This window comes from Schistocerca gregaria, chromosome 7, assembly GCF_023897955.1.
Source record: "Schistocerca gregaria isolate iqSchGreg1 chromosome 7, iqSchGreg1.2, whole genome shotgun sequence".
Taxonomy (NCBI): domain Eukaryota; kingdom Metazoa; phylum Arthropoda; class Insecta; order Orthoptera; family Acrididae; genus Schistocerca; species Schistocerca gregaria.
In genome coordinates, this window is record NC_064926.1 from 538,527,698 (window position 1) to 538,553,397 (window position 25,700).

The 25,700-nt window shown below is 43.0% G+C and overlaps 1 protein-coding gene across 1 annotated transcript in view; it reads left to right on the forward strand.

The window, feature by feature from the left end:
• Nucleotides 1-25,700, forward strand: part of LOC126281621 (paired box protein Pax-6-like) — a 411,130-nt gene that overhangs the window by 38,484 nt on the left and 346,946 nt on the right. Inside the window, exon 2 of the mRNA XM_049980743.1 lies at nucleotides 21,789-21,979. Within this exon, the coding sequence (XP_049836700.1) occupies nucleotides 21,850-21,979 (130 nt within the window). The 5' untranslated portion in view covers nucleotides 21,789-21,849. The remainder of the gene's footprint in view (nucleotides 1-21,788; nucleotides 21,980-25,700) is intronic.

Below are 25,700 nucleotides of genomic sequence, written 5' to 3' on the forward strand. Positions count from 1 at the left end.
ATTCATGCCCGGGGCAGGATTAGAAACTGCGACCGTAGCGGTCGCCTCTGTCCTTGTCTAAAGAGGATGGCCTTTGTCGACTTCTCAACACTGAGTGACAACTGCAACCGATTCCGTGTCTACACCCACATCTCTTTCACTCCGATGCACACGTACAGGAACTTCCTTAGCTGTCAAGCCATCTGGGCGTAATATGATGATGCGGTGCCCATCATTGGTCGCGATTGACGTTTGCGGCATGATGGATGTTCACTCAACCGTTCCACAGATTTCTCTAGTGCGTCCCTAGCGTTGCTTTACTTTCAACTAAAACGCTACAATCCATATGAGACCAGTGTTCTACCCGTAAGTAGCGCTTCTGCTAGCTGTGTATATTTTTACAGACATCAGGAATGGCCTTCCAACAGTACAGGAACTGTCACAATAGCAAAATACCTGGACGACATATCGCGGTGATGCAACACTTCTGTTGAAGTGTGTAGTATATTTCGAATAGTAGTGGTCCCGTAACACTCACTCGGGTTATACATAAAGTTACTTCTATGTCTGAGGATTTCTCTTCATGAAGAATATCAGGTATGTTCTATTTGCTAGGAAGACTACAATATAATCACAAACCTTTTCTGATATTACAGGGGTTCGCATTATTTTTCCATCGCAGTAATCCAGAAACCTGTAACCGCCTTCTGAAAGTCAAGAAACAGAGTACCAACCTGGAGGACGACCTTTTGCATCTCTTGCACAATCAGAGAGAGTTTCACACGAACTTCGTTTACAGAATGTGAATTGATTATCGCAAAGGAACTTTTCGGTCTCGAGAAAATCAAAAATACGCGATATGATCCAGCAGTATTCTAGAACAACTGATGTCAGCGACGTAGGCTTCTAGTTGACACGTCGTTCTATCGTGCAATGGCCGCTGATGCTGGAATCGAGAGCAAGATAGGTGAGACTTGTGATCTGAGAGCATTTGCAAGTCGCACAGGCTCGGAGCACATCAGTGCCGCCGTGCCAGTATGTACAAGTTCCTCGATCCGTGGGCAACGTCGTGTTGCTAGCAGGGGCCGCCAGAACCATTTTATCGTTGTCAGACACATACGCCACTGACCCAAACGTGTACCTCTTCTCACCCCACGTCTCACTGCACAGAGATGTGTGTGGGTGCAGGCAAATCGCCATTGGGCACTCGAAGCATAGTAAAAGATAGCCTCGACTTACGAGTCACACAGTTCATTTTGGGGCGTAACAGTGGTGGGGTACGGGTGCGTCGGAATATTCCTTCCACTACACTACAGAGCACCGTGCAGGCAGGACTGGAGATATTCTCCTGCAGGATGCGTTCACAGAGGTTGAACAGCACCTCTCGTACGTCGCAATCATTAACTCTCACCGGAAACTACTGCCTGTTCAATTACATATTTTTGCTCACCTACATCTACATCTACATGATTACTCTGCAATTCACATTTAAGTGCTTGGCAGAGGGTTCATCGAACCACAATCATACTATCTCTCTACCATTCCACTCCCGAACAGCGCGGGGGAAAAACTAACACCCAAACCTTTCTGTTCGAGCTCTGATTTCTCTTAGTTTATTTTTATGATCAATCCTACCTATGTAGGTTGGGCTCAACAAAATATTTTCGCATTCAGAAGAGAAAGTTGGTGACTGAAATTTCGTAAATAGATCTCTCCACGACGAAAAACGTCTTTGCTTTAATGACTTCCATCCCAACTCGCATATCATATCTTCCACACTCTGTCCCCTATTACGTGATAATACAAAACGAGCTGTCCTTCATTGCACCCTCTCGATGTCCTCCGTCAATCCCACACCGCGCAGCAATATTCTACCAGAGGACGAACGAGTGTAGTGTAAGCTGTCTCTTTAGTGGACTTTTTGCATCTTCTAAGTGTCCTGCCAATGAAACGCAACCTTTGGCTCGCCTTCCCCACAACATTATCTATGTGGTCTTTCCAACTGAAGTTGTTCGTAATTTTAACACCTCGGTACTTAGTTGAATTGACAGCCTTGAGAATTGTACTATTCCAACGGATTTCTTTTGGAACTCATGTGGATCACCTCACACTTTTCGTTATTTAGCGTCAACTGCCACCTGCCACACCATACAGCAATTTTTTCTAAATCGCTTTGCAACTGATACTGGTCTTCGGATGACCTTACTAGACGGTAAATTACAGCATCATCTGCGAACAACCTAACAGAACTGCTCAGATTGTCACCCAGGTCATTTATACAGATCAGGAACAGCAGAGGTCCCAGGACGCTTCCCTGGCGATCACCCGATATCACTTCAGATTTACTCGATGATTTACGGTCTATTACTACGAACTGCGACCTTCCTGACAGGAAATCACGAATCCAGTCGCACAACTGAGACGATACCCCATAGCTCCGCAGCTTGATTAGAAGTCGCTTGTGAGGAACGGTGTCAAAAGCTTTCCGGAAATCTAGAAATACGGAATCAACTTGAGATGCCCTGTTGATAGGGCCCATTACTTCGTGCGAATAAAGAGCTAGCTGCGTTGCACAGGAACGATGTTTTCTGTAACCATGGTGATTACGTATCAATAGATCGTTCCCTTCGAGGTGATTCATAATGTTTGAATACAGTATATGCTCCAAAACCCTACTGCAAACCGACGTCAATGATATAGGTCTGTAGTTCGATGGATTACTCCTACTACCCTTCTTAAACACTGGTGCGAACTGCGCAATTTTCCAATCTGTAGGTACAGATCTATCGGTGAGTGAGCGGTTGTATATGACTGCTAAGTAGGGAGCTATTGTATAAGCGTAATCTGAAAGGAACCTAATCGGTATACAATCTGGACCTGAAGACTTGCCCATATCAAGCGATTTGAGTTGCTTCCCAACCCCTAAGGTACCTACTTCTAAGAAACTCATGCTAGCAGCTGTTCGTGTTTCAAATTATGGAATATTCCATTCGTCTTCCCTGATGAAGGAATTTCGGAAAAATGCGTTCAATAACTCCGCTTTAGCACAACTGCCTGCAGGCCACCTACACCTTCAGAAAAACGATTTACCGCTCCATCGCTAGCAAAATGTGCCGGTCTCAGAAAGTAGGTGTTGGTAGGAGGGAGGGGTGAGGAAATCAACGTTCACGAAAAAGACCGTGTCATCTGCAAACCTCAACCACTAAATTATTCCACTGATTTTTACCTTCTTGTCATCTAGCGATGAATTGATCACGGATGTGATCGATCCATTCGCGACGCGGTTGGCGAATGATGTGCACGTCGTCAGGTGGCGCAATGTAGCACGGGTAGCGAGGTTTGACCAGACAGGGCTTAGAACGGAAAACATGGTGGGTAGTGGACGCTGACCTAGTGTCGTACAGTGCGGTGAGTAGGTGGCGCTGATCTGCGCTGCAGCCGGGGGACAAAGGAGCTGCCTCCGTAATGAAGCTGAGCGGCAAAACAACGCGCCGAGCTTCCCAGCGCCCAAGTCTATAGAAAGGGGACAGGGGGAGGTGGGGGGGGGGGGCAGAAGAGCTGTGGAGGGGATGGCAGAAAGGGTTGGGTTGGGGGATGGTTACGGGGGCAGCGGAAGGCGCGCAGCCAGCCTTGTCCGGAAACCTGAAAAAGAAGCAGAAAGCCGCGACAGATGCGCGCCGCTGCCTGCCATTATGCTCGTGTGGGAACGCGGACGGCACCGGAGTTAATTAACGCGGGATGCGAGATAAGGGAGGCGCAGCGCACCCGTCCGCTATCTGCACGCGCGGGGACCACCCGGCAACGCTCCGCCCTTGCGAAAGCCGACAGTCCGGGCAAGCAATGCATACGTATTTCTCAGCGTCACACATTTACATCTACATGTCTGTACACATACTCAGCGAACCAGTGAAGTGCATGGCTGGGCGTACTTAGCACGGTACCACAAGTGAGGCTGCGTTCGCAGCGTCACCGATAATGGTTGCAAAGGACCTCCGACAGGGGTCGCCCGATAACGTCGGCCGATAGTTTGGTTACACTGCGTTCGATCACCGTCAGCTTTTTGTGGGTTCTAGGAGATCAAGATAGGCTAGAATTTATTCTATGGAGAAGGTTAGAATCTATTTTAACCTCCTCGGAAGGGATGGATGCCACGGTCGTGCTTGGAGGTGAGTGCTGCATTGCAGCTTTTCCTGTTAAAAAAAAAAAAAAAAAAAAAAAAAAAAAAACGCCGAACGGATATGAATGACCTATACCTATCTCGAATGAGATAGGTATAGGTATATATGAGGTATATATGAGACGAAGAGAGATACGTTCTGTTACATCTGGAAATGATTCGTTGATGACATTGAAAAGAAAGATTGCGTACACTTCGCAGAATTCAAATAATTTCAGTAAATCAGACACATGTCAGTTAGCCTTGAATGGCTGTCATTCAGCGAATCTGTGAAACATAAACACCTAAAGCACTGAAAAGCGCAATCACATACACTACATTTGTAAGCCACCTAACATGACATAATCACCACCATACCGGTATAAAAAGCCAGTGAGCAGTAACAATAATTTGTAGCTGCTAATACCCACTTACCACAACCTGAGGAATGCCCACCACAGGAATTTTATCAAAATGATCATACACATGCTTCTCTCTTGAACACACAACGTTTTGAGGTGATAACCTAGGCCTAAAATTTCAAATACAGATATTGCCAGTATTGCAGATAACACGCTGCATTAAGTGCAGACGTGAGGATGAAATGGCTAGACAGCCACAGAAAACGCACAAGGTAATTATAAGCTAACGTTCAATAAATTATTATAAAATTATTATATTTCAGACCACATTTCCGTGACATGTAGCCATTATCTTGCCCATTATCAGGTACGTGAGTGGCTTAAGTAACAGAACCCAGGATGTTGTCTTCGGAGACAAGGGAACCGTGGTAAGGCCGCTGTTGTTTTCTATGTACAGAAATTATCTAGCGGAGACGGTGGGCTGAAATTTGTGGTTGTTTGTTGATGATACTGTGGTGCACGGGATGGTGTCGAAGATGAGTCACCGTAGAAAGATACAACACGATTTAGACAAAATTTCTAGTTGATGAATTTCAGCTAGCTTTAACGGTAAAAAACATCTAAGTTAATGAGGATGGAGGAAAAAAAAGTAATGTTTGCATATAGGATTATAAGTATCTTGCCTGACACAGTCACGTTGTTCAAATATCTCGGAATAACGTTGCAAAGCGATATGAAACAGATCGAGCAGCTGGTGGAGAAATGGAATGATCGACTTTGGTTTATTGGGAGAGATTGGATTGGATTGCTTGGGGGGAAGAGACCAAACAGTGAGGTCATCGGCCTCATCGGATTAGGGAAGAAAGTCGGCCGTGCCCTTTCAAAGGAAGCATCCAAGTATTTGCCTGGAGCAATTTAGGGAAATCATGGAAAACCTAAATCAGGATGGCCGGACGCATGATTGAACCGTCGTCCTCCCGAATTGTAGGAGATCATCTGTAAAGGAGACCGCATACAGGACGCTGGTGCGACCAATTCTTGAGTACAGCTGGTGGGTTTGAATTCACATCAGGTCGGATTAAAGGAAGACGACGAAGCAATTCAGAAGCCGGCTGCTGGGTTTGTTATTGGTAGGTTCTAACGACGTGCGAGTATTAGGGAGATGCTTCGGCAACCCAAATGGGAGTCCCTGGAGGGAACACGACGTTCTCTTGGAGGAATATTACTGAGAAAATTTAGAGAACCGGCATTTGAAGCTGGCTGCACAACGATCTTACTTCCGCCAACATACGTTTCGCGCAAGATCCACGAAGATCAGGGTACTACAACTCCACCTTTCTAGTACTAAACTTAAAAAATTCTCACAATCCATGCTTTTCGTCCGTGTATGTTACCCGTTTCGATTGAACAAAACAGATTCGAATTTCATACCGTCGACCGAAGTCTGTACGTTCGAGCATCGAGATCGGTTACTTTGAGACCGTGCGGGTTCTGGCGTCCTGATTTGAAAAGATCGACAGTCTTTGACGTCTGTCGGTCGTTGACGGAATGGCCCGATGTCGGCAAGATTTTATTCCATTTCATTAGAGCATAAGGATTTCCTCCCGCTGGAATCGTGTATGGTGCGTGAGACGAAAAACTGTTTGAACGCCTCTCTGCGTGTTGTAATTAGATTAATGGTGCCTTCCCGATCCCTATGGCACCGATACATAGGAGAACGTAGTATAGTCTCATATTCATGGCTTATGTTGATCATTTCTTCGTGCGTAGGTGACAATCAGAAATATATTTAATCCTTCAAAGGAGAAAGTTGGTGACTGTAATTTCTTTAAAAGGATTGTCAGTTCAACTTGATTATCACGTTCGTCACACTATCTCCCCTACTTCAAGATAATGCACGTGTGTCCAAAATTAAAGCAACAAACCGTTATTTCCCCGTCCTTTGTCTAATTTACGATATAATCATACGAACTGTCAATCTGGTGTCCGTACGATCTTGTTCTGGGCGGAAGATGGTATTCTGGTCAACGGACAACCATGCCAACGATGATGTTAAGGGAACCTATGAAACGAGGTAGCCTTTGCCGGGTAGCCTCACACTCACAATCGCTTTGTACACAGAGACCAGCTGTGTGTCTGCCTCTGACGCGTCTATACAGAAGAGGACGTCTACAGGGAGTCATCAACATGCCACCTGGCTGGTCGAACAGTGGACCAATGTTGTTTTCACAGATGAGTCTCGATTTATCCAGGAGACTGATTCTCGATTGATTAGCTTCTGGAGGGGACGTGGAACACGATTTCGGAACCCAAAATTGTGGAAAGAGATGGATATCGAAGAGGATCCCCAATGGTGTGGGTAGTGATTATGTTTACCACTCGAACGTCTATTCATGAAATTGTACGGATGAATCGACGAGGTTTAACTGCTGTCAGGTATCGTGACGAGATCTTGCGACTTCATTTGCGGTTGTTGCGAGGTGCTGGGATGCACCAGAGACATGGGCTGCTTCACGTTAGATCCAACAAGGGCTCTCCAAGACTGTGGGCAGATCTGCACGAAGATTGGGCGTTATTGACTCAACATGAGACTGATGACATCGTTCACAGCATGCCCCATCTTTGTCACGCCTCTATTGTTGTGCAAATCGTTAAGTTGGGGAAAAAAGGAAGAACATTCTTGTCTACCGTTATGCATGTTGGAGTTGTTCCCGTTCTGAATTTTTCGCATTGTTTCTACTTTACTATCAACTGTTCCATACTATTTTGTGGAAAAATAAAAGCAACCATGCAAAAATTCCGTTTGTTGCTTTAATTTTTGACACCAGTGTACAACACAAGTTGCCTTTCGTTGAATTTTTTTGATGTCCTTCGTCAATCATATCTGATAAATCCCATACCGCGCAGCAACACTCTACAGGGGACAGCCGGCCGCGGTGGTCTCGCGGTTCTAGGCGCGCAGTCCGGAACCGTGCGACTGCTACGGTCGCAGGTTCGAATCCTGCCTCGGGCATGGATGTGTGTGATGTCCTTAGGTTAGTTAGGTTTAAGTAGTTCTAAGTTCTAGGGGACTTTTGACCACAGCAGTTGAGTCCCATAGTGCTCAGAGCCATTTTTTTACAGGGGACAGACAAACATAGTACTGGTGACATCTTTAGTAGATGTTTTGCATCTTCTAAGTGTTCTGCCGATAATACAAAGTTATTTTTTCGCCTTCCCCACAACGTTTTCGTGTGTTTTGTTCCAGTTTAAGTTGTTCGCAATTGTAATCCTCAGGTATTCAGTTGTATCAAAAACTTTATATTTGTATGATTTATCTTGTTACTGAAATATAACGTGCGAAACAACTTGAACTTTTAATTGTCCAGTGTCAACTGCCAATTTTTGCGCCCTTAGGCAGCAAAACTCCGTAAATGAGTTTATTGCTCAGTTAATTCGAATGTCTATAAATTACACCTATATCACAAATTCTCTGCAGGCGCTATGATACATTCATTTCCAAGACAAGTCAGACTGTAATGTTCATTATCACTGATTACTTCTTACCACTCTCATACTGACCTTTTAATTGTAATGCTTCGCCAAGTGGCACCATAGCGTTTCAAGGACCTACAATGGAACGGAACGTAGAAAAAATGGGTATCTGTTATCGAAGGAGTGAATTCAAAAATGCATCGTCGTAATCCATACAAAACAATCTCTATTGTTAACTCCTTCAGTTTAATTAACCGATTACTTTCGTAGTTAATATTTAAACATTCACAGTTAGGCCTAATCTACAGTGACTGCTTCTTAAGTTAGGGAAGCGAAATTCTTGAATAGAGACACGCACACCATTCCTGCTAATAACCTAAGTCGTTAGATAATTTCAGTTTCAGGAGTCTACGGTACTTCTATCAGGAAATGTTGACTTGGCTTCTCGTAATTTTGTTTTTACCACGGAAGAGTTACAGAGCTCTTCCGTTAGGGCTATTTTTGTAATAAATGTTACATTCTCCCGGTTTCCTTTTTTTACTGGAATTGTTCATGTGTGATCCGATTAAAAGTAATGAGAAATTTTTTTTAATTTTCATAACTGCGTAGTTTCTGCGAATATTTTTGTCCACCTGGATAACTCTGCACTGTGGAAACTAATGTAAAATACTGCAACAGTTGCCGAACAAATTTCGTTGAAAACATTTTTGCCATTTAGTTAGTTTAATATTTCATAACATACAAATACGAGAAACGTAATTCTTGGTACTTTTCAAGCCTCAGACTTTTTATGCATATGATATCAACGTTAGTGCTCATCGTTGAGAGATAGTCATAAAAAAAGCAGAGGCAAACGGTGTAACACAAGACGGAGTAAATACGTATATACAACAAGGAAACAGAATTTTCATTCCGGGTTAAACTTTTATCCAGTTCTGAATGAGAACGTTTAAATGAGAAATTGATTGGAATTTTATTAATTAGGCCTTCAAATGAAACTGATGCGCATCTTGTCTGAACAGGTGAATTTTGGGGATCGCTTGTCATTTGGTGGTATTCAAATTCAATCCGTTTTAGTAGACCCACTCGCAATCAGCTTCGGTAATAGACTTTTTAGTTCTTTGTGAATTTTCATAACTGACTTACAACACACAGGCTTGGGGGATATCTTACGGTGCGGCCTCCAATTGCAGCCTTAGCATTTCATTCGTTATTAGCTGTTGGCGACCTGTAAAGTAGGGGTCAGAATGTTTGTGGACTGTAACACAGAATTTATTTCCGTAAGCAGCATGCCGAACTTGACTAGGCTAGAAGCTTTAGTGAAATAAACTACGATCCCCACTGCTGCTTGTGCTCGACAACAAGCTTCATGATTATGGAAAACAATAACGCTCTGAGGTGGCAGAAGTCACGTGATACCTCCTAACACAGTGTCCGACCTCCTTTTGTTCCAGCGTAGTGTAGCAACACGACTAGTCATGGACTCAACAAGTCGTTGAAAGTCCCCTGCAGAAATATTGAAACGTGCTGTTTCTGTGGCAGTACACAATTGTCAAGGTGTTGGCGTTTATAACATTACCTCCACTAACAGTTAATTAGTTCAAAAATTATCACGTCGCGCACTCAAAGTATTATTGCGCAACTAAAAGGTCTTCAATGTGCCAGGTATTGCTACATCAATTGATTACAGTCACTGAAGAAAATTAACAATAATATCACTTATCTGTCAGCAGCTCGTGGTCGTGCGGTAGCGTTCTCGCTTCTCGCTTCCCGCGCCCGGGTTCCCGGGTTCGATTCCCGGCGGGGTCAGGGATTTTCTCTGCCTCGTGATGGCTGGGTGTTGTGTGCTGTCCTTAGGTTAGTTAGGTTTAGGTAGTTCTAAGTTCTAGAGGACTGATGACCATAGATGTTAAGTCCCATAGTGCTCAGAGCCATTTGAACCATCACTTATCTTGTATTTGCAATCCAACGACGATCTCGCTCTGGCTTTGGCTCGTAATTAAAATGTGTCTAGCTAGCATGACTATCGCTGTTGGTGCGAAAGGCACTCGGATGTTAATTACGCCGACTTGAAGAACTTACGAAGACAATCTTTCAGGATTAATTTGAGGATTGTTTTTCATTGCACTGTGCTTCATACTTTTTTAAACAATGATCATTTGAAAATAATTCTTGACACTCACTTTTCACAAAAATTCAAATTTATTAAACTTTTTATACTTTCGCTTGCTCAAACATTACTTCATCATACAATTTCGCAGCCGTTACTGCTCTTAATAAAACTCACAATATTTTTCATTGTCCACAACTCAGACTCATCTTTTCATTTCCAACACAAAGTCAAGACTGTTCACATTCAACATAAAAACTTGACTACTCTGTACGCTTCCGCGCCAAAAAATCACAAACCGGCATCAAAGATAACAATAAGTACAAAGATATTCACACTAGATATTATATCGTTTTGAACATCTTAAAATATCGACGTACATAGATATAAAAATGAAACCACATTTGAATAGAGTGAAAAAATTAGGCATTACGTAGAAAAATATTCATTAATCTACGGTTTCGAAAAATAGGCTTGGCGGGTGGTAATGGTTTCGCAAATAAAGAACCATTGCACGTTACAAGATTTTGTCACTAACTGATCTCTTGATTATTTCCCATAAATATTTGATGGGCTTCGTGGATCTCGGTGGCCAAAATATGCGCTCGAATCCTCCACAATGTTCTGACATGGCGCGTTGTAGTCCATAAAAATTCCATAGTTGTTTGGGAACGTGACTTCCATGAATGGCTGCAAATGCTTTGACCTTATGTGAACATAACCATTTCCTGTCAATGATAAGTTCATCTGAACCAAAGGGCCTAGTGCATTCCATGTAAACACAGCCCACAGCATTATAGAGTCACCACCAGCTTGCAAGGTGCCTTGTCGACAACTTGGATCCGTGGCTTCGTGGAGAACTGCACCATCAGTTCTTAGCAACCGAAATGGGTGCTAATCTGACCAGGCCACGGTTCTCCGGTTGTGTAGGGTCCAACCGATACGGCCACGAGCCGAGGAGATGTACTGCAGGCGATGTCGTTCTGTTAGCAAAGGCTCTCGCGTCGGTCGTCTGCTGCCGTAGCCCTTTAACGCCAAATTACACCTGACTGTACTAAGATATACTACCATATTGTTTTCTGCGCTTATTTCAAGCAGTGGTGCTTGTCTGTTTGCACTGACAACTCTACGAAAACACCTCTGATCTCGGTTGTTAAATGAAGCCCGTCGGCCACTGTGTTGTCCGTGGTGAGAGGTAATGTCTGAAATTTGGTATTCTCGACACACTCTTGACACTGTTGATCTCAGGATAATGAGTTTCCCAACAATTTCCGGAAAGTAATGTCCGATACGTCTAGCTCTAACATTATACGTTCAAAGTCTGTTAATTCCTGTCGTGCTGCCATAATCACGTCGGAAACCTCTTCACACGTATCACTTGAGTACAAATGTCAGCTTGAGTACCCAATACTACCGCCGTCTGTATATGTGCATATCCCATGACCTTTGTCAGCTCAGTGTAATTTACAATGTTTATGACATGTCGACATACATAAACATATGATAATTACTGAAGTTCTAACACTACCAGTTTTGGTCTTATATGCTTATTTTGGCCATGTATGTCAAATGGGGATAACTGAAGAATTTGTACATTGTCAGTTTAGGATAATTTCCTGTAAAAACAATCAAATATGGAGTGAAACTCTTCTGCAGCGGGATTTACTTTTAGGCGGTTAAGGATTATTGAATTTCTAACCATGGAGCAATTACAGTAATTCGTGTGTCTTGTTTTAAACAATGTGGAGTTTGCTTCTGTATAGTCGCAGCATATCCCCGAATGGGGATGCATACAACAACACTAATTTTGATATAGGTTCGATAAGTAAAAGATTGTTTTCCCTGTTGAGACAGTCATGGAATTGTTCATAAACTCTTTGAGTACCCTTTCATTAGGTTTTTATCTGAAGTACCAGTGCCGTTCGCATGACTTTACCTGCGCTATTGCAAGACAGAGACATCTATTTGTACACAGGGGCGCTTTACGAATGTAGTGCGTTGCAGCAGTCACTTACGGTGCTCAAAGCAGCAGTCACAGCGGATACTAGGCTATGTGATGGAAGAAGATTGTGAATTTACTTTTAAAAAAAGAAAGGAGAGATAATGGACAGTGGAAGTATATCTAAAGTTACTGCGAAATGAGCTTGCGTTCGCGCTACTCCGTTCATCAGTGATTTGGAAATGAAACCACTGGGGCAGTATGTATCTTTGATTTAAATTTATTACTTGATGAATATCATATTCGCCGTTGATTGTAGAAATTATTTATTTCACAATTGCAGTTTCGGCTTTTCGTCCTTTCGCTGGCTCTCTTTACTCGCGTAACAACTAGTATATGAGATAACATATGTTGCTACGAAAAGAGCCCCGAACTACGTTTTATTGATACTGTGCTGTGACTTTCTTTGGATCATTAATTTTCAACAAAACAAATTGTATTACGTTCTTGTTGTTCTGGATCTGGCTTTCTATTAAAGGAACATTTTTTCGTTACTGTAACTAGCCATAAAGTTCAATATATCTTCCTTACTTTACTGTTATTGAAAAGGTCACTGAAAATTATTTCGCTATCAATGCTGATGTTACAATACGCAATGTTTGTTCAACATCAAAATTTTGCAGTGGATTTTTATTAACAGTAACACACCAATAAGTACCACGACTAACACGAGAACATGAGACTATTATCAGAGAAAAAGATGTTTTTACTATAAGGTTTGCCAGACCAGAACTACGCACAGCAAGATTTCTTTTATGTTACGAAGGTAAATTATCTTTTTGCACTGTTAATAATATATTATCGGCAGCCCGCGTCAACCTGTAAAACACATCATAAAATCTGCTGCTGTGTTCTGCAATTCCGTAAGCTGAAAGAAATAATTTTAGTTCACTATTACCTGTCCACTTCTTTGCGATATGACAGATTTCTTTTAATGCAGTTTGAATGCGCCGCGGCAGCGGCTCGTTGTTTCGTAGCGCAGCTCTGCACCACTAATAATATTTAAACAGCTGAACATGTCTTAAAAGGATGGGATAAAATACCAGGCAAGCTTATTACAAATCATAACGCAAGGTTTCACTAAGTAACTCTATTCAAAACATTTAAACAAATCAATTAATTACACACCTTTCCAAGGCTATGTCTAATGGCGTCCCTCTCACAATCGTGACAAAAGAATGCTACGCAAGCATACAATATAACGTCACAGGCTCTTCCTACTCACGTAAATACAAGAAGACGGCAGAGAAATTAATATTCGTTTTTTACTATTTATACTAGTCACCTATTCTCATCTTTTTTTGATACTTAATAAGTATCGTCTGTAACGGTTTCAGTACTCGCCGACACAGATATTATCTAAATAAAAAAACCAATACATAATTCTATACAAGAACAAAACATGACACATAATGCTTTCTCTTTATTACATAAAGTTCACCCAATCGTTGTCCCCGCAATTACAATCATCCAGTTCAATTATTCTTTTCTCCTTTTCTTTCACCACATATAATATGCGTTTTGCTAAGAGACGTTAAAGTCCAATTTCAAGTGGTACTGCAACAGATTTTGTTTCAGCACATGTCAGATTTCAAAATACTCCAGCATGTATCCACGTCATCGTCCAAAATAAGTCTTTTCGCTGTGGAAGTATAGTAACATCAGACGAGTGTGAAACCCTGTACATCGTGAATTAAGTCTGGCTTATGCGAAATTGGTTTAAAATGTATCACATGGAATGACGTATTGTTAAAAATTGTATGTCTCAGTGGTTCCAAAGTGAAACCACCTGCTTAGAACAATTGCTTGGTTACTTTTTGCAAATTTATTCTTGAATTCGTTGGTTACTATGATCAGAGGGTGCGTTTGCGATAAATTTTGAAATTATATTCCAATTTGACACTACCTCCTTACGACAATTGTTTACTTTTTGCCGATTTCTTCCTGTATTCCTGGCTTACTATGATTAATTTTGTGAAAAATTTAAAAATAGCACTTGGAGAGCCACTATGCTGCAGAGACGGGGTTCTCTCTCTGGATGTCCACAGGTCGCTAAAGTGACCACGTGACCGGGAAAACCCTTCCGTTGGGCACCACAATGGCTGCTCGTTTCTCATACCCAGAGCAGAATTAAATTTTTTGCCCAAAATTAATAAATAGTGAACCGTAAGTGTCACTGAAGAGCCAGTATGCTCATTTGTAGCGAAGAAGATGGCCGACCACGCGGAGACGCGACTTCGATATCCGCATCAGTTTACAAGTTACTCTAAGTTAAATGTTATAAATAATTCCTGAACTTCAAAAGTGAATAACTCGGCAACGCATAATGCGATTGCAACAAACAAGGTGTCTACTGGTACATCTCGTACAACTGTATCGGATTGTGATAGCAGATTTACTGAAATTATTGACATATTTAAATGAGAATGCGAAAAGTGGGTTCCTGCACAACTAAAAACAAGTTCTCTTACTAAATAAATAAACATTAAAAGCAGCGGCAGTACAGTAAACAGGGTATACAGGAAATTGTTTCTTGATATTTAAACCTGTAAATCTGAAAATGGATGCAAACCGTAGAAACTGTTTATAAATAGACTATGGTGGATAAAATAAAATTGATAACACCACAATATTTCCAGGAAAACTTCCGTGTGGTTTGATGCATAATACGCGTATAAAAGTTTAAAATAAAGAATTTCAGCGAATTTCACGTTCAGTACTTTAACTGACTTCACTGGTGCTTGACGGACGCTTCCTGGGCCTTGGGAGAGCCAGCCCTGACAAAACTCTACCATCTGGTGAGCAAGATGTTCGAGACAGGCGAAATACCCTCAGACTTCAAGAAGAATATAATAATCACAATTCCAAAAATAGTTCAAAGGGCTCTGAGCACTATGGGACTCAACTGCTGTGGTCATTAGTCTCCTAGAACTTAGAACAACTTAAACCTAACTAACCTAAGGACATCACACACATCCATGCCCGAGGCCGGATTCGAACCTGCGACCGTAGCAGTCGCACGGTTCCGGACTGCGCGCCTAGAGCCGCGAGACCACCGCGGCCGGCCACAATTCCAAAGAAAGCAGGTGTTGACAGGTGTCAAAATTACCAATTTGTCACTTTAATAAGCCACGGCTGCAAAATACTAACGCGAATTCTTTACAGATGAATGGAAAAACTGGTAGAAGCCTACCTCGGGAATAATCAGTTTGGATTCCGTAGAAATATTGGAACACGTGAGGCAGTACTGACCGTACGACTTATCTTAGAAGATAGATTAAGGAAAGGCAAACCTACGTATCTAGACTTAGAGAAAGCTTTTGACAACATTGACTGGAATACTCTTTCGAATTCTGGAGGTAGCAGGGGTAAAATACAGGGAGCCAAAGGCTATTTACAATTTGTACAGAAACCAGATGGCAGTTATACGATTTGAGGGGCGTGAAAGGGAAGCAGTGGTTGGGAAGGGGGTGAGACAGGGTTGTACCCTCTCCCCGATGTTATTCAATCTGTATATTGAGTAAACAGTAAAGGAAACAAAAGAAAAGTTCGGAGTAGGAATTAAAATCCACGGAGAAGAAATAAAAAGTTTGAGGTTCACAGATGACATTGTAATTCTGTCAGAGACAGCAAAGGACTTGGAAGAGCAGCTGAACAGAATGGACAGTGTCTTGAAAGGAGGATATAAGATGAACATCAAAGCAAAAGGAGGATAATGGAATGTAGTGGAATTAAATCGGGTGATGCTGAGGGAATTAGATTAGGAAATGAGACGCTTAAATTAGTAAAGGAGTTTTGCTATTTGGGTTGCAAAATAACTGATGATGGTTGAAGTAGAGAGGATATAAAATGTAGACTTGCAATGGCAAGGAAAGCATTTTTGAAGAAGAGAGATTTTAGTGTCAGGAAGTTGTTTCTGAAAGTATTTGTATGGAGTGTAGCCATGTATGGAAGTGAAACTTGGACGATAAATAGTTTAGACAAAAAGAGAATAGACGCTTTCGAAATGTCTTGGTACAGAAGAATGCTGAAGATTAAATGGGTAGATTACATAACTAATGAGGAGGTATTGAATAGGATTGGGGAGAAGAGAAGTTTGTGGCACAACTTGACCAGAAGAAGGGATAGGTTGGTAGGGCATGTTCTGAGGCATCAAGGGATCACCAATTTAGTATTGGAGGGCAGCGTGGAGGGTAAAAATCGTAGAGGGAGACCAAGAGATGAGTACACTAAGCAGATTCAGAAGGATGTAGGTTGCAGTAAGTACTGGGAGATGAAGAAGCTTGGACAGGATAGAGTAGCATGGAGAGCTGCATCAAACCAGTCTCTGGACTGAAGACCCCAACAACAACAACACTTGGTTCTATCAAGTCAGGTACGTAACTGCTGTGGGAGTTAAATATTTGCGTCGAGGAAAGCTTCCGTAGCGTTTCCGTTAACAAGTATAGCGTGACTCATCCGTGCCCGAGCTGTGAGTTGATTTACGGGCGAGCGTGTCTCGCAGCTGGCAGCGCGCTAGCTGCGGCTCTGCTCGGAAGGCGCAGTGCGGGCAGCTGTAGGGAGGCGGCGTGGAGCTGCCGGCGGCCGCCAGCTGTCAAACCGGTGGCCGGCCGGTCCGGCTCGCTCGCGCGGAATGGCCGCGCTGACGGCCTTATCAGTCGCGCCGCGAAATACGAGACGCCGCGCCGTGCCACGAGCTGGCCGCTTTGGGACCTCGCTCACCCCCGCTCCGCCCCCACACCGCTCCACCACTCCCGTTACGCAGCGGCCTCACGTCCACAGGAGCAGGATGCCTTCTGCTGTACGAAACCATCAGCTCGCTCTCCAGCTAATTTCTTCCGAATAGTTCCACCGTCTAGTTGTCTCATTTTGCAGTCTGTGTGTAAGGTGCCAGGACATGGGCACTTACACGTTACTTGCCAACATTAGTATTAATAATAAAGGGACTGTGCAACGGCATCAGATCATGACTCTATTGAATTCGGTTAAATATGTGGCACTCCCGAGCAGTATTCCTGCACGTCTGCATGATTAAGTCACTAACTTCAAGCGTTGGTGAAAGTGTCGGAAGTTGAGAATTGTGGAATATAAAGTCAGCAGCTGGCCGTAGCTCGCCGGGACGCCGTGGGCGGCAGGTAGCGGTCAGCCGCGGGACAATACGGCGCTTTTGGGGATAGCCGGGCATCCGGAGACACCTGTGCTGGGCAACACGTGGCGAAGACGGGAATTTCGTTTGCCTAGGGGCGATATAACAGACACCATCATTGGGTAGATAAAAAGCCCGTTGCAGGGATTTCGGCGATGATAGAGCGTTCGACATTGGCCGAAACTGAGTATTCTTCCGCCGCGTTTTCGTACTCGTGGGAAACGAGGGAATTGTGGAAGGACTTCCCCTTCAGCCATCGAGCGGTACGAACTTGGGAAGGGCGTCTTGGCCATCGTCTTCCAAGGGAGATATACGGTCTGTATCGCAGCACTGCACCAACGCGTGTTCCGTGCAGAGTTCTGAGGTTAGAGCTCAGAAGCGAGATTTTCACCAACGCTTAACCACTTCCAGCAACTTACTTAATGGTCTTGATCTGGTAGTTGTCCTTGCGAGGTCCCGAGTATTTATCAACGTAGCTGCCGGTAATAGGGGCGCGTAATTGCAAATCGTTAATGTGCCATTCTCAGGAGTGTGTGGGTTGACAAAGAAATTCATATTTTTTGTAAATTTTGTCAGTTGTAGGGCGATATCAAATTAAAATTCCAGTATTACAATCGAATTATCGACTTCATCGTAGCTAGCATTTACCCTGCCCCAGTAAGCTTTACATATAATCTACTCACTGCACAGCTTGCCCAGAGGGGAAGGAAACAAGGTTTGCGGTCTTCTATGTCAGGAACGGACAAATAAGTTTACATGTGGACCGCTGCTTTTAATTTCCAAAGTACCGGAATCGAGCAATGTCGCCCATCTCCAGATCATATGTTGTACCTACAGAGTAACCTGTCGTAAAGGAACTGAGCTACCATGCACCTACACTGAAGATACTGGTATACCTGCCTAATATCGTATAGCCCCCGTAAGTACGCAGAAGCACCGCAACACGACGTGGCGTTTACTCGACTAATGTCTCAAGTAGTACTGGAGGGAATTAACACCATGAATCCTGCAGAGCTATCCATAAATCCGTAAGAGTTCGAGATCTCTTCTGAACAGCACGTTGCAAGGCATCCCACATGTGCTCAATAACGTTCACGTTTGAGGAGTCTGGTGGCGTGCGGAAGTGTTTAAACTCGGAAGAGTGTTCCTGGAGCCACTCTGTGGCAATTCTGGACGTCTGGCGTGTCGCATTGTCCTGTTGGAATTGCGCAAGTCCGTCAGAATTCACAATGGACGTGAATAGATGCAGGTGACGTGTCACCTGTCTGTCTTATCTAGACGTATCAGGGGTACTACATCTACATCCACACTACACAAGCCACCTGAAGGTGTGTGGCGGAGAGTACTTTGAGTAACTATCAGTTCTCCCTTCTATTCCAGTCTCATTCGTGGAAAGAAAGATTGTCGGCATGCTTCTGTGTGGGCGCTAATCTCTCTGATTTTATCCTCATAGTCTCTTCGCGAGATATAAGTAGGAGGGTATGTTCTCGAAACAAAAGCCGGTATCGAGCTACTGAGTGTCGCTCTTGCAGAGTCTTCCACACGCCAACTGCACACGCCCCACACCATTACAGAGTCTCCACCAGCTTGAACAGTCCCCTGCTGACATGCAGGGTCCTTGGATTCATGAGGTTGTCTCCATATCCGAACACGTCCATTCGCTCGATACCATTTGAAACGAGACTCGTTTGACCAGGTAACATGTTTCCAGTCATCAACAGTCAAATGTCGGTGTTGACGAGGACAGGCGAGCTGTAAGGCTTTGTGTCGTGCAGTCATCAAGGGTACCGAGTAGGCCTTCAGCTCCGATAGCCCATATCGATTATGTTCCGTTGAATTGTTGGCACGCTGACTCTCGTCGACAGCCAAGCATTGGAATCTGCAGAAGCTTCCGGAAGGGTTGCGCTTCTGTCACGCTCAACGATTTCCAGTCGTCTTCGTCGGCCCCGTCCTTGCAGGATCTTTTTCCGGCCTGAGCGATGTCGGAGATTTGATATTTTACTTGATTCCTGATATTCACGGTACACTCGTGGAATGGTCCTATGGGAAATTTCCCACTTCATCACCATCTCGGATATGCTGTGTCCCACTGCTCGTGTACCGACTGCAACACCGCGTTCAAGCTCACTGACCTACAAGTGCGCCAGAAACTTGTTTGTCTTATATAGGCGTTGCTGACCGCAGCGTCGTATTCTGCATGTTTACATATCTCTGAATTTGAATACGCATGCTTACACCAGTTTCTTTGGCGCTTATTGTAGTAGAATTTTTTAAAGAGTTTTCAAGATTTAGTTTCCATTGAATCTGAAATGGAAAGGCTAAAATCAACTCGTATCTGCTTCTACATACATCCTCCGCAAGCAGCTGTACGGTTAATTCCTTTCCTCTTCCACACGGGGATAAACGACTGTCTGTAGGTTGGGTAATTTGGGGGAGGGGACCAAACAGCGAGGTCATCGGTCCCATCGTATTTGGGAAGGGTGGGAAGGTAGTCGGCCGTTCCCTTTCAAAGAAACTATGCCTGCATTTGCCTGAAGCGATTTAGAGAAATCACGATGAACGTAAATCAACATGGGTGCGCGTGGGTTTGAACCGTCCTCCGGAATCGATCCCACGGTGCTAACCACTGCGCCACCTCGCTCGGTGGACTTTCTGTATGCCCCGTATGAGCCCTGATTTCTCACATCTTATCTTCGAGGTCCTTACGCGAAATGTGTGTTTGCGGAAGCAGAATAGTTCTGCAGTCAGCTTGAAATTCCGGTTTTCTAAGTTTTCTCAGTAGTGCTCCTGCATTCTGCAGCAAACCGATGTTAAGGATATTGGTACGTAATTCTGTGGGTCCACTCTTTTACCCTTCTTATATACAGGAGTCACTGAAGAGCAGAATATCAACGCAATATATTCGCTCCTTCAATGTGCTTTATTATAAAGCGCTATTACAAATTGCTGGCGTAAACTTACATGGACCGTGTGTCTTCATTCGAGGCATCTGGTGAGCAAGCTGCTCAATCAGCTAGTAACTTTCCTACTTTGTAATCGACGGCAAAAATAACAAAAATTAGCGCTTTATCCAACACTGGAACGAGTTCGTAGCACTTTATGTAAAAAAATAACTGAATAAAATGGGACTACAACACAAAAATTATTTGTATAAAAGAAATTAACTGAGCAGAATGGGACTACAACAGAAAAATTACTCATCTTTTATGCTAATCCAAAACAGTCTTCATTGCTTGAATTCCGTTTTGTTCTTTTCATATGCTTGTCATTCAAGATTAAGTATGATTAGTAGTTACTGGTATTTCAAAAAATAACCTCCTTCAAACAAATTTTTCGGACAGGACCAATTTTTATTTGTGTGAAGTAAACGTATTTTTGTACGACACTTCGAAAACGTTCCGGACCATTTCTACTCCCCACACCCTTTCTCCAAAAACTAACATACGAAACAATTGCCTGCCAGAGTTGACTGGAAAACAGTGATCGTACATAGAAACAGTAATTCAACGTTTAACAGGGAAAGTGATCTGTAAAATACAGTAACTTATTGCAGCTTTAGTTCTTCATGAAGATATTTGTAAGTTAAATATTGTTCTTTATTTTGTAAAGGATATTTTTATTTTAGTATTTGTAGACCTTGATTTGATGAGTTTCGTTGTTCTAAATATATTTCGGCATTCAGTGTGGTAGTTGCTGACGCTATAATTTAATATTTGATGTTACAAAACAGGTTAAATCATACAGTTTAAGACTTCCATGAATTAAAATATGGCTAACACTAAAAATATATAGTAATCTATATTACCTGCCTTTTCCGTCGGTGTTTAACACGACAGCAATATTAGATTGGAAACTCGTTCCTAATGTTCTACAAAATATTATTAATTTCATCACAAAACCAGCTTTCGGCTTCTTGGACCGTTGCGGTAGACAGATGGTGGTCTAATAAGCCGAAAGCAGACCTGTGATTAAATAAATGGTAGTTTCCAGAGCATTAGGAAACTGTACCGTAGTTCATACTATTCAAACATGTTATAAAACTGAATCGTAAATGGAATATGTAGTATCTCAACTCTACACCATCCATTGTGACAACAATACTGAACTGGCCGATATGCTTGATAATGTTACAATCCTTGACGGCGAAACCGGAACTGATATTTATCCTCCAGACGGTTCTTCATTGTTGGCTGGATCACTTTCCGGTCCTGCTAGCAATGGGAAAGCTCGTCGAAGACCGATAACGAGTTCTCAGTGTGGCTGTAACACAAACTGACTACTCTGTTACGGGTAGAATCGATTTTTGTTAGATTGGTCGTCACATCTCCTTGACACCCCATTATTGTGTAAATCTCACGGTTTGTACAAAGCAGTGTGGCAACCCATGTCGAGAGGTATCGTACCGTATTCGTGACCGGTCTGTAGCTAATCTATTCCACTTGCTACAGCTTAAATTTAATTCACTGTTGTTTGTACGTCGGCATTGCCATTGAGACTAGTGTATCAGCTGGCCACGCCGAAGCCGAGACGCCTCCTCTAATGCCCTTGTTTGATGTTCGCAGGCTCGCGGTAGCGACGGTACTATCGATGGCACTGCCGTAGTACGCGACCGTAGCGCGGAATATGATTTCCCCAGAGATGCGCGCGTTCCGATTTGATGTCTTCTCGCCGCCGGACGTTCGCGCTATCGGCAGTAACTACCCCCGCGCTCACGAGGACCTACCGCTCTCTGATGACCATTATCCTAATGGGAGTAAGTATGTGCTCAGCAGGACTTCAGCTCTTTTGTGTTGGTGTGACAGGTTGTGGACCCAGCAAGTGTGCACGTGCTTTCACATGTACGAGGCATGTTCAGAAAGTGAGTGCAACGGGCTCTATTTTTTTTAATGGTTGGCAACGCTGAGTGGTGAAAGTCGATCCCCTGGCCACAGTGAGTATCACAGGAACACGATAGTACGGAAACTCAAGTTGTTGTGTTCATTTTCGTGAAATGTGTCTGTAAGAAATCCCACCAACTGCGAGCCACGTGCTGTGATTAGCTTATGCTCAAGGAAGAAATAACACGTACAGAATCAAAACTGTTTACAGCGAAGGTATTATGGACAAAACGAGTGTGTTTGAGTGGTGCAGGGAGTTTAGTGAAGGCAGAAAAAATATTCTTGACGAACAATGGTGAGGAGGACCTTCCATTCTGGCTGATAAGTTGGTCCAAAAAATCGAGAAAACTGTTAGTTAAGACCGCAGACTGACAGTGGATCAAATTTCTGCGATTTTTCCATGATCATCCAGAACTCTCTTATGCAGTACACTCACAGAAATTCTGGAATACCGGAAACTGTGCACAAGATAGGTTCCAAAACACCCGACAGCGCAGCGAAGTATAATCGGGTCAATAACACTGGGGTTTTTCTTGACCGAGTTGAATTGGAAGAAAGAGTGAGGTGGCACCATGGTCAACACAATAGACTCGCATTCGGGAGGACGACGGTCCAAACATGCGTCCGGCCATCCTTATTTAGCTTTTCCGTGAGCTTCCTAAATCGCTTCAGGCTAATGCCGGTATGGTTCCTTTGGCAGGGCACGGCCCATTTCCTTCCCTAATACGAACTTGTGCTCCGTCTCTTATGACCTCGAAGTCGACGAGACATGTAACACTAATATCCTCCTCCTTGAAATCGAAGGTGAGGATTTTCAGAGCTCTACTGTAACTCGAGATCGTGGCCGGCTCATTATACGCCTGATATAAGAAGCAGTCGTCACAGTGACGTCTTACCAATTCCTCATCTGCTAAAGAATTCAGAACCACAATTTCGGGCAAAAAAATCATGGTCTTAAATTTTTGGGACCGAAAAGGCATCATTTTGGTCGAATTTTTACCTCAACGGTAGACCATGAAAGCACAGGATATTGGAAAACCCTAAACAATTTAAAACGAAAGGAGGGGAATGCTGACGAGATTTGGTCGGGATGTTTCGAATCGTGATCGTATCCTCCTGACCTGACGCCTTCAGATTGTCATTTTTTCGTCTCCCTGAAGACACACATAGTAGAATTTAATGTTCAGTCGATGAAGAGGGAAGATGATCCTGATGTTCTGCTGTGGGGGGAAGGAGCTGGCGGGGGGAGATCTTCCAGGACAGTACAAAGAAGCTCGTGCCAAGGATCGACGCATGCACTGCACGGGGTGGCGGTTGTGTGGAAAAACAGTCGTCAACTGTATCAACAATATCCCTTAATTTCTTTTCAAATACACTTTTCCCAAAAAATATAAAATCTAGTACACATGACTTCTGAACATGCCTCGTACCTATACATTCCAGAAGAAAATGCTTTCCAAAACGAATTTAGACTGTCTTTAACTCATATTGAGTTCTTTCAAACTCATGCAATGTGGCCGTTTGCGGAATATTTTCGTCCAAACGAACGACCTACTGTTTTATTAAAACAGTCAGCACGTCTGACAATTTTTTTCAGGTTATATAGAGTAATTACAGTTTTGTTGCAATTGTAATCCAAGTCTTTAGATCAAACGCGTTTCGTTTTATTGTAAATCATCTAAAGTGGAAAGTGGTCACTGTAACAAATGGTTTTTTTCTCGTATAATTTTGTTTGCTAGGATCGTGAACAGTTCGCATGCTTTGCTTAGTACTATAAACAGTTTTGATTCTTATCATTACTCATTCTAAGGCATACAGAATTTAAGCTCTCTGACGGGTACGATAGCCAATCTTAAGACTCCTTGTTACAGTCGACTCGGCTTTCACCATTGCTAATGGTGTTTTGGAAACAATAAACGTCAGGTAGTGTGTGCTCACTTAAATGTAGATCTTCCCATAAATGAGTGAAGAAGCACATTCACTGATGAGGAAGACAACGGCATTCGAAGCACAACAGGAGGCTGGTTAGCGCGGTTGTTTCACAAAAAATCTTCAGGTTGAAAATCCGGTTTATTTTATTGTGAAATTGTTTCCTCCGCATACAAAGACTTAAATGACTAAAAATTATCATGTCACACGCATACGTTATCGACAGCCATTCACGGGCTGTGACGTCATTCACTAAGAAGCTAACAGTGCTCCTATCGCAGTTGCTTGCAAATGAAAGCGTACCAGCATTTTTAAATTTCCGTACGTTGTGGTCTAAACTTCAATAAAATAGACACCGTTTGCAGATTTTCCCCCAAGTTCGCCTTTCAATCTAGTTTTGTTTCTCTACTTATTGAATTCTTCTGTATTATTCGATTCTGATATTAGTTTCTTGATGAACGGCAGATGCACAGTTCTGATGCTGAAATTTCGTCCATGACCAGTTGCTGGCGTTTTTTCCGTCTAGGTCCTTTCTCGCATGGCATTCTTGACCAACTGTGTTTCCTTTGTTTTTCCGTTCGGCTTTTAACATTCGATGCAGAGTGAAATCGCCAGAGACGGAGCAAAGATGAGGCAAGTAATCGGTCTGTATCGAGGGATAGAACAAATCTTCCAATATTCCTGGAGTGACTAAGTCAGAAACATGCAAAGAACTTGTGTGAAAATTATTTTCAAAGACAACAGGGTGTCCCAGGAGAAATGGCCAATATTCAGGGATATGACGGAACGATGACTTGAAGCGACAGACTTAATACGAACAAAGTTCGTCACCGGATAGTTTCCGAGACAGAACACGTTTAAATGTACAGTGTTATTTTCTATGTTGTTAATACCCTGCCAGTTTACACATGTACACGTGTAGAACAGTTAGTAAATATTACAACGTACATTTTACAAAGTACCAAACGAAAAAATACGAATTTTTAATGCATTCCCATCTAAGAATTGTCGTACGACACATTAAATCTATTTTACAGTTCGCAATAAATATTCGAATCTCCCACTGTCAGCTTCACTGCATTTGCTCACTCTTGGGAGAACCTGTTGTGGTGCTTGTTCAACAATGAGGGGAGCACCGTCCATGATGCGACCAGGCAGTTCATCTCGCATACGCACCTTTCGTTTCTACACCTCAGACTTCATCCAATCCAACAAATAAGTTTTTGGACTAAGGTCTGGCGCTGTCGGTGAGCAGTTAGTTTTACTACCACGACCACGGCTGCTATTAGGGTAATTACTGTTAAGATTTTCCCCTCGTACGACTGGTCAAATTTGGAGGGGCTCAATCATGGTGGATATACGTATCAGTCTGTGTGGCCAAAGCAACATCCTCAACCTGTTCAACAAACGAATTTTCCAAAAACTGCAATTAATTTTGTTCCGTTTTTCGCTCTTTTCAAATGTCTGTCCAAAAATAAATGCACTGTGTGTCCTGTTTCGGAAGCCATCTGGAACAGGGCATATGTCAATATGTAGATCTTGCTTCAAATAAACGTCCCTTTCGTATCCCTGGATACTGTACATTACTCTTGGGGCATCCTGTATTTTATTACATTTCAGTGAGTATGCCTGCAAAATAAATTGAGTGACGTACATGCGATTAATGCT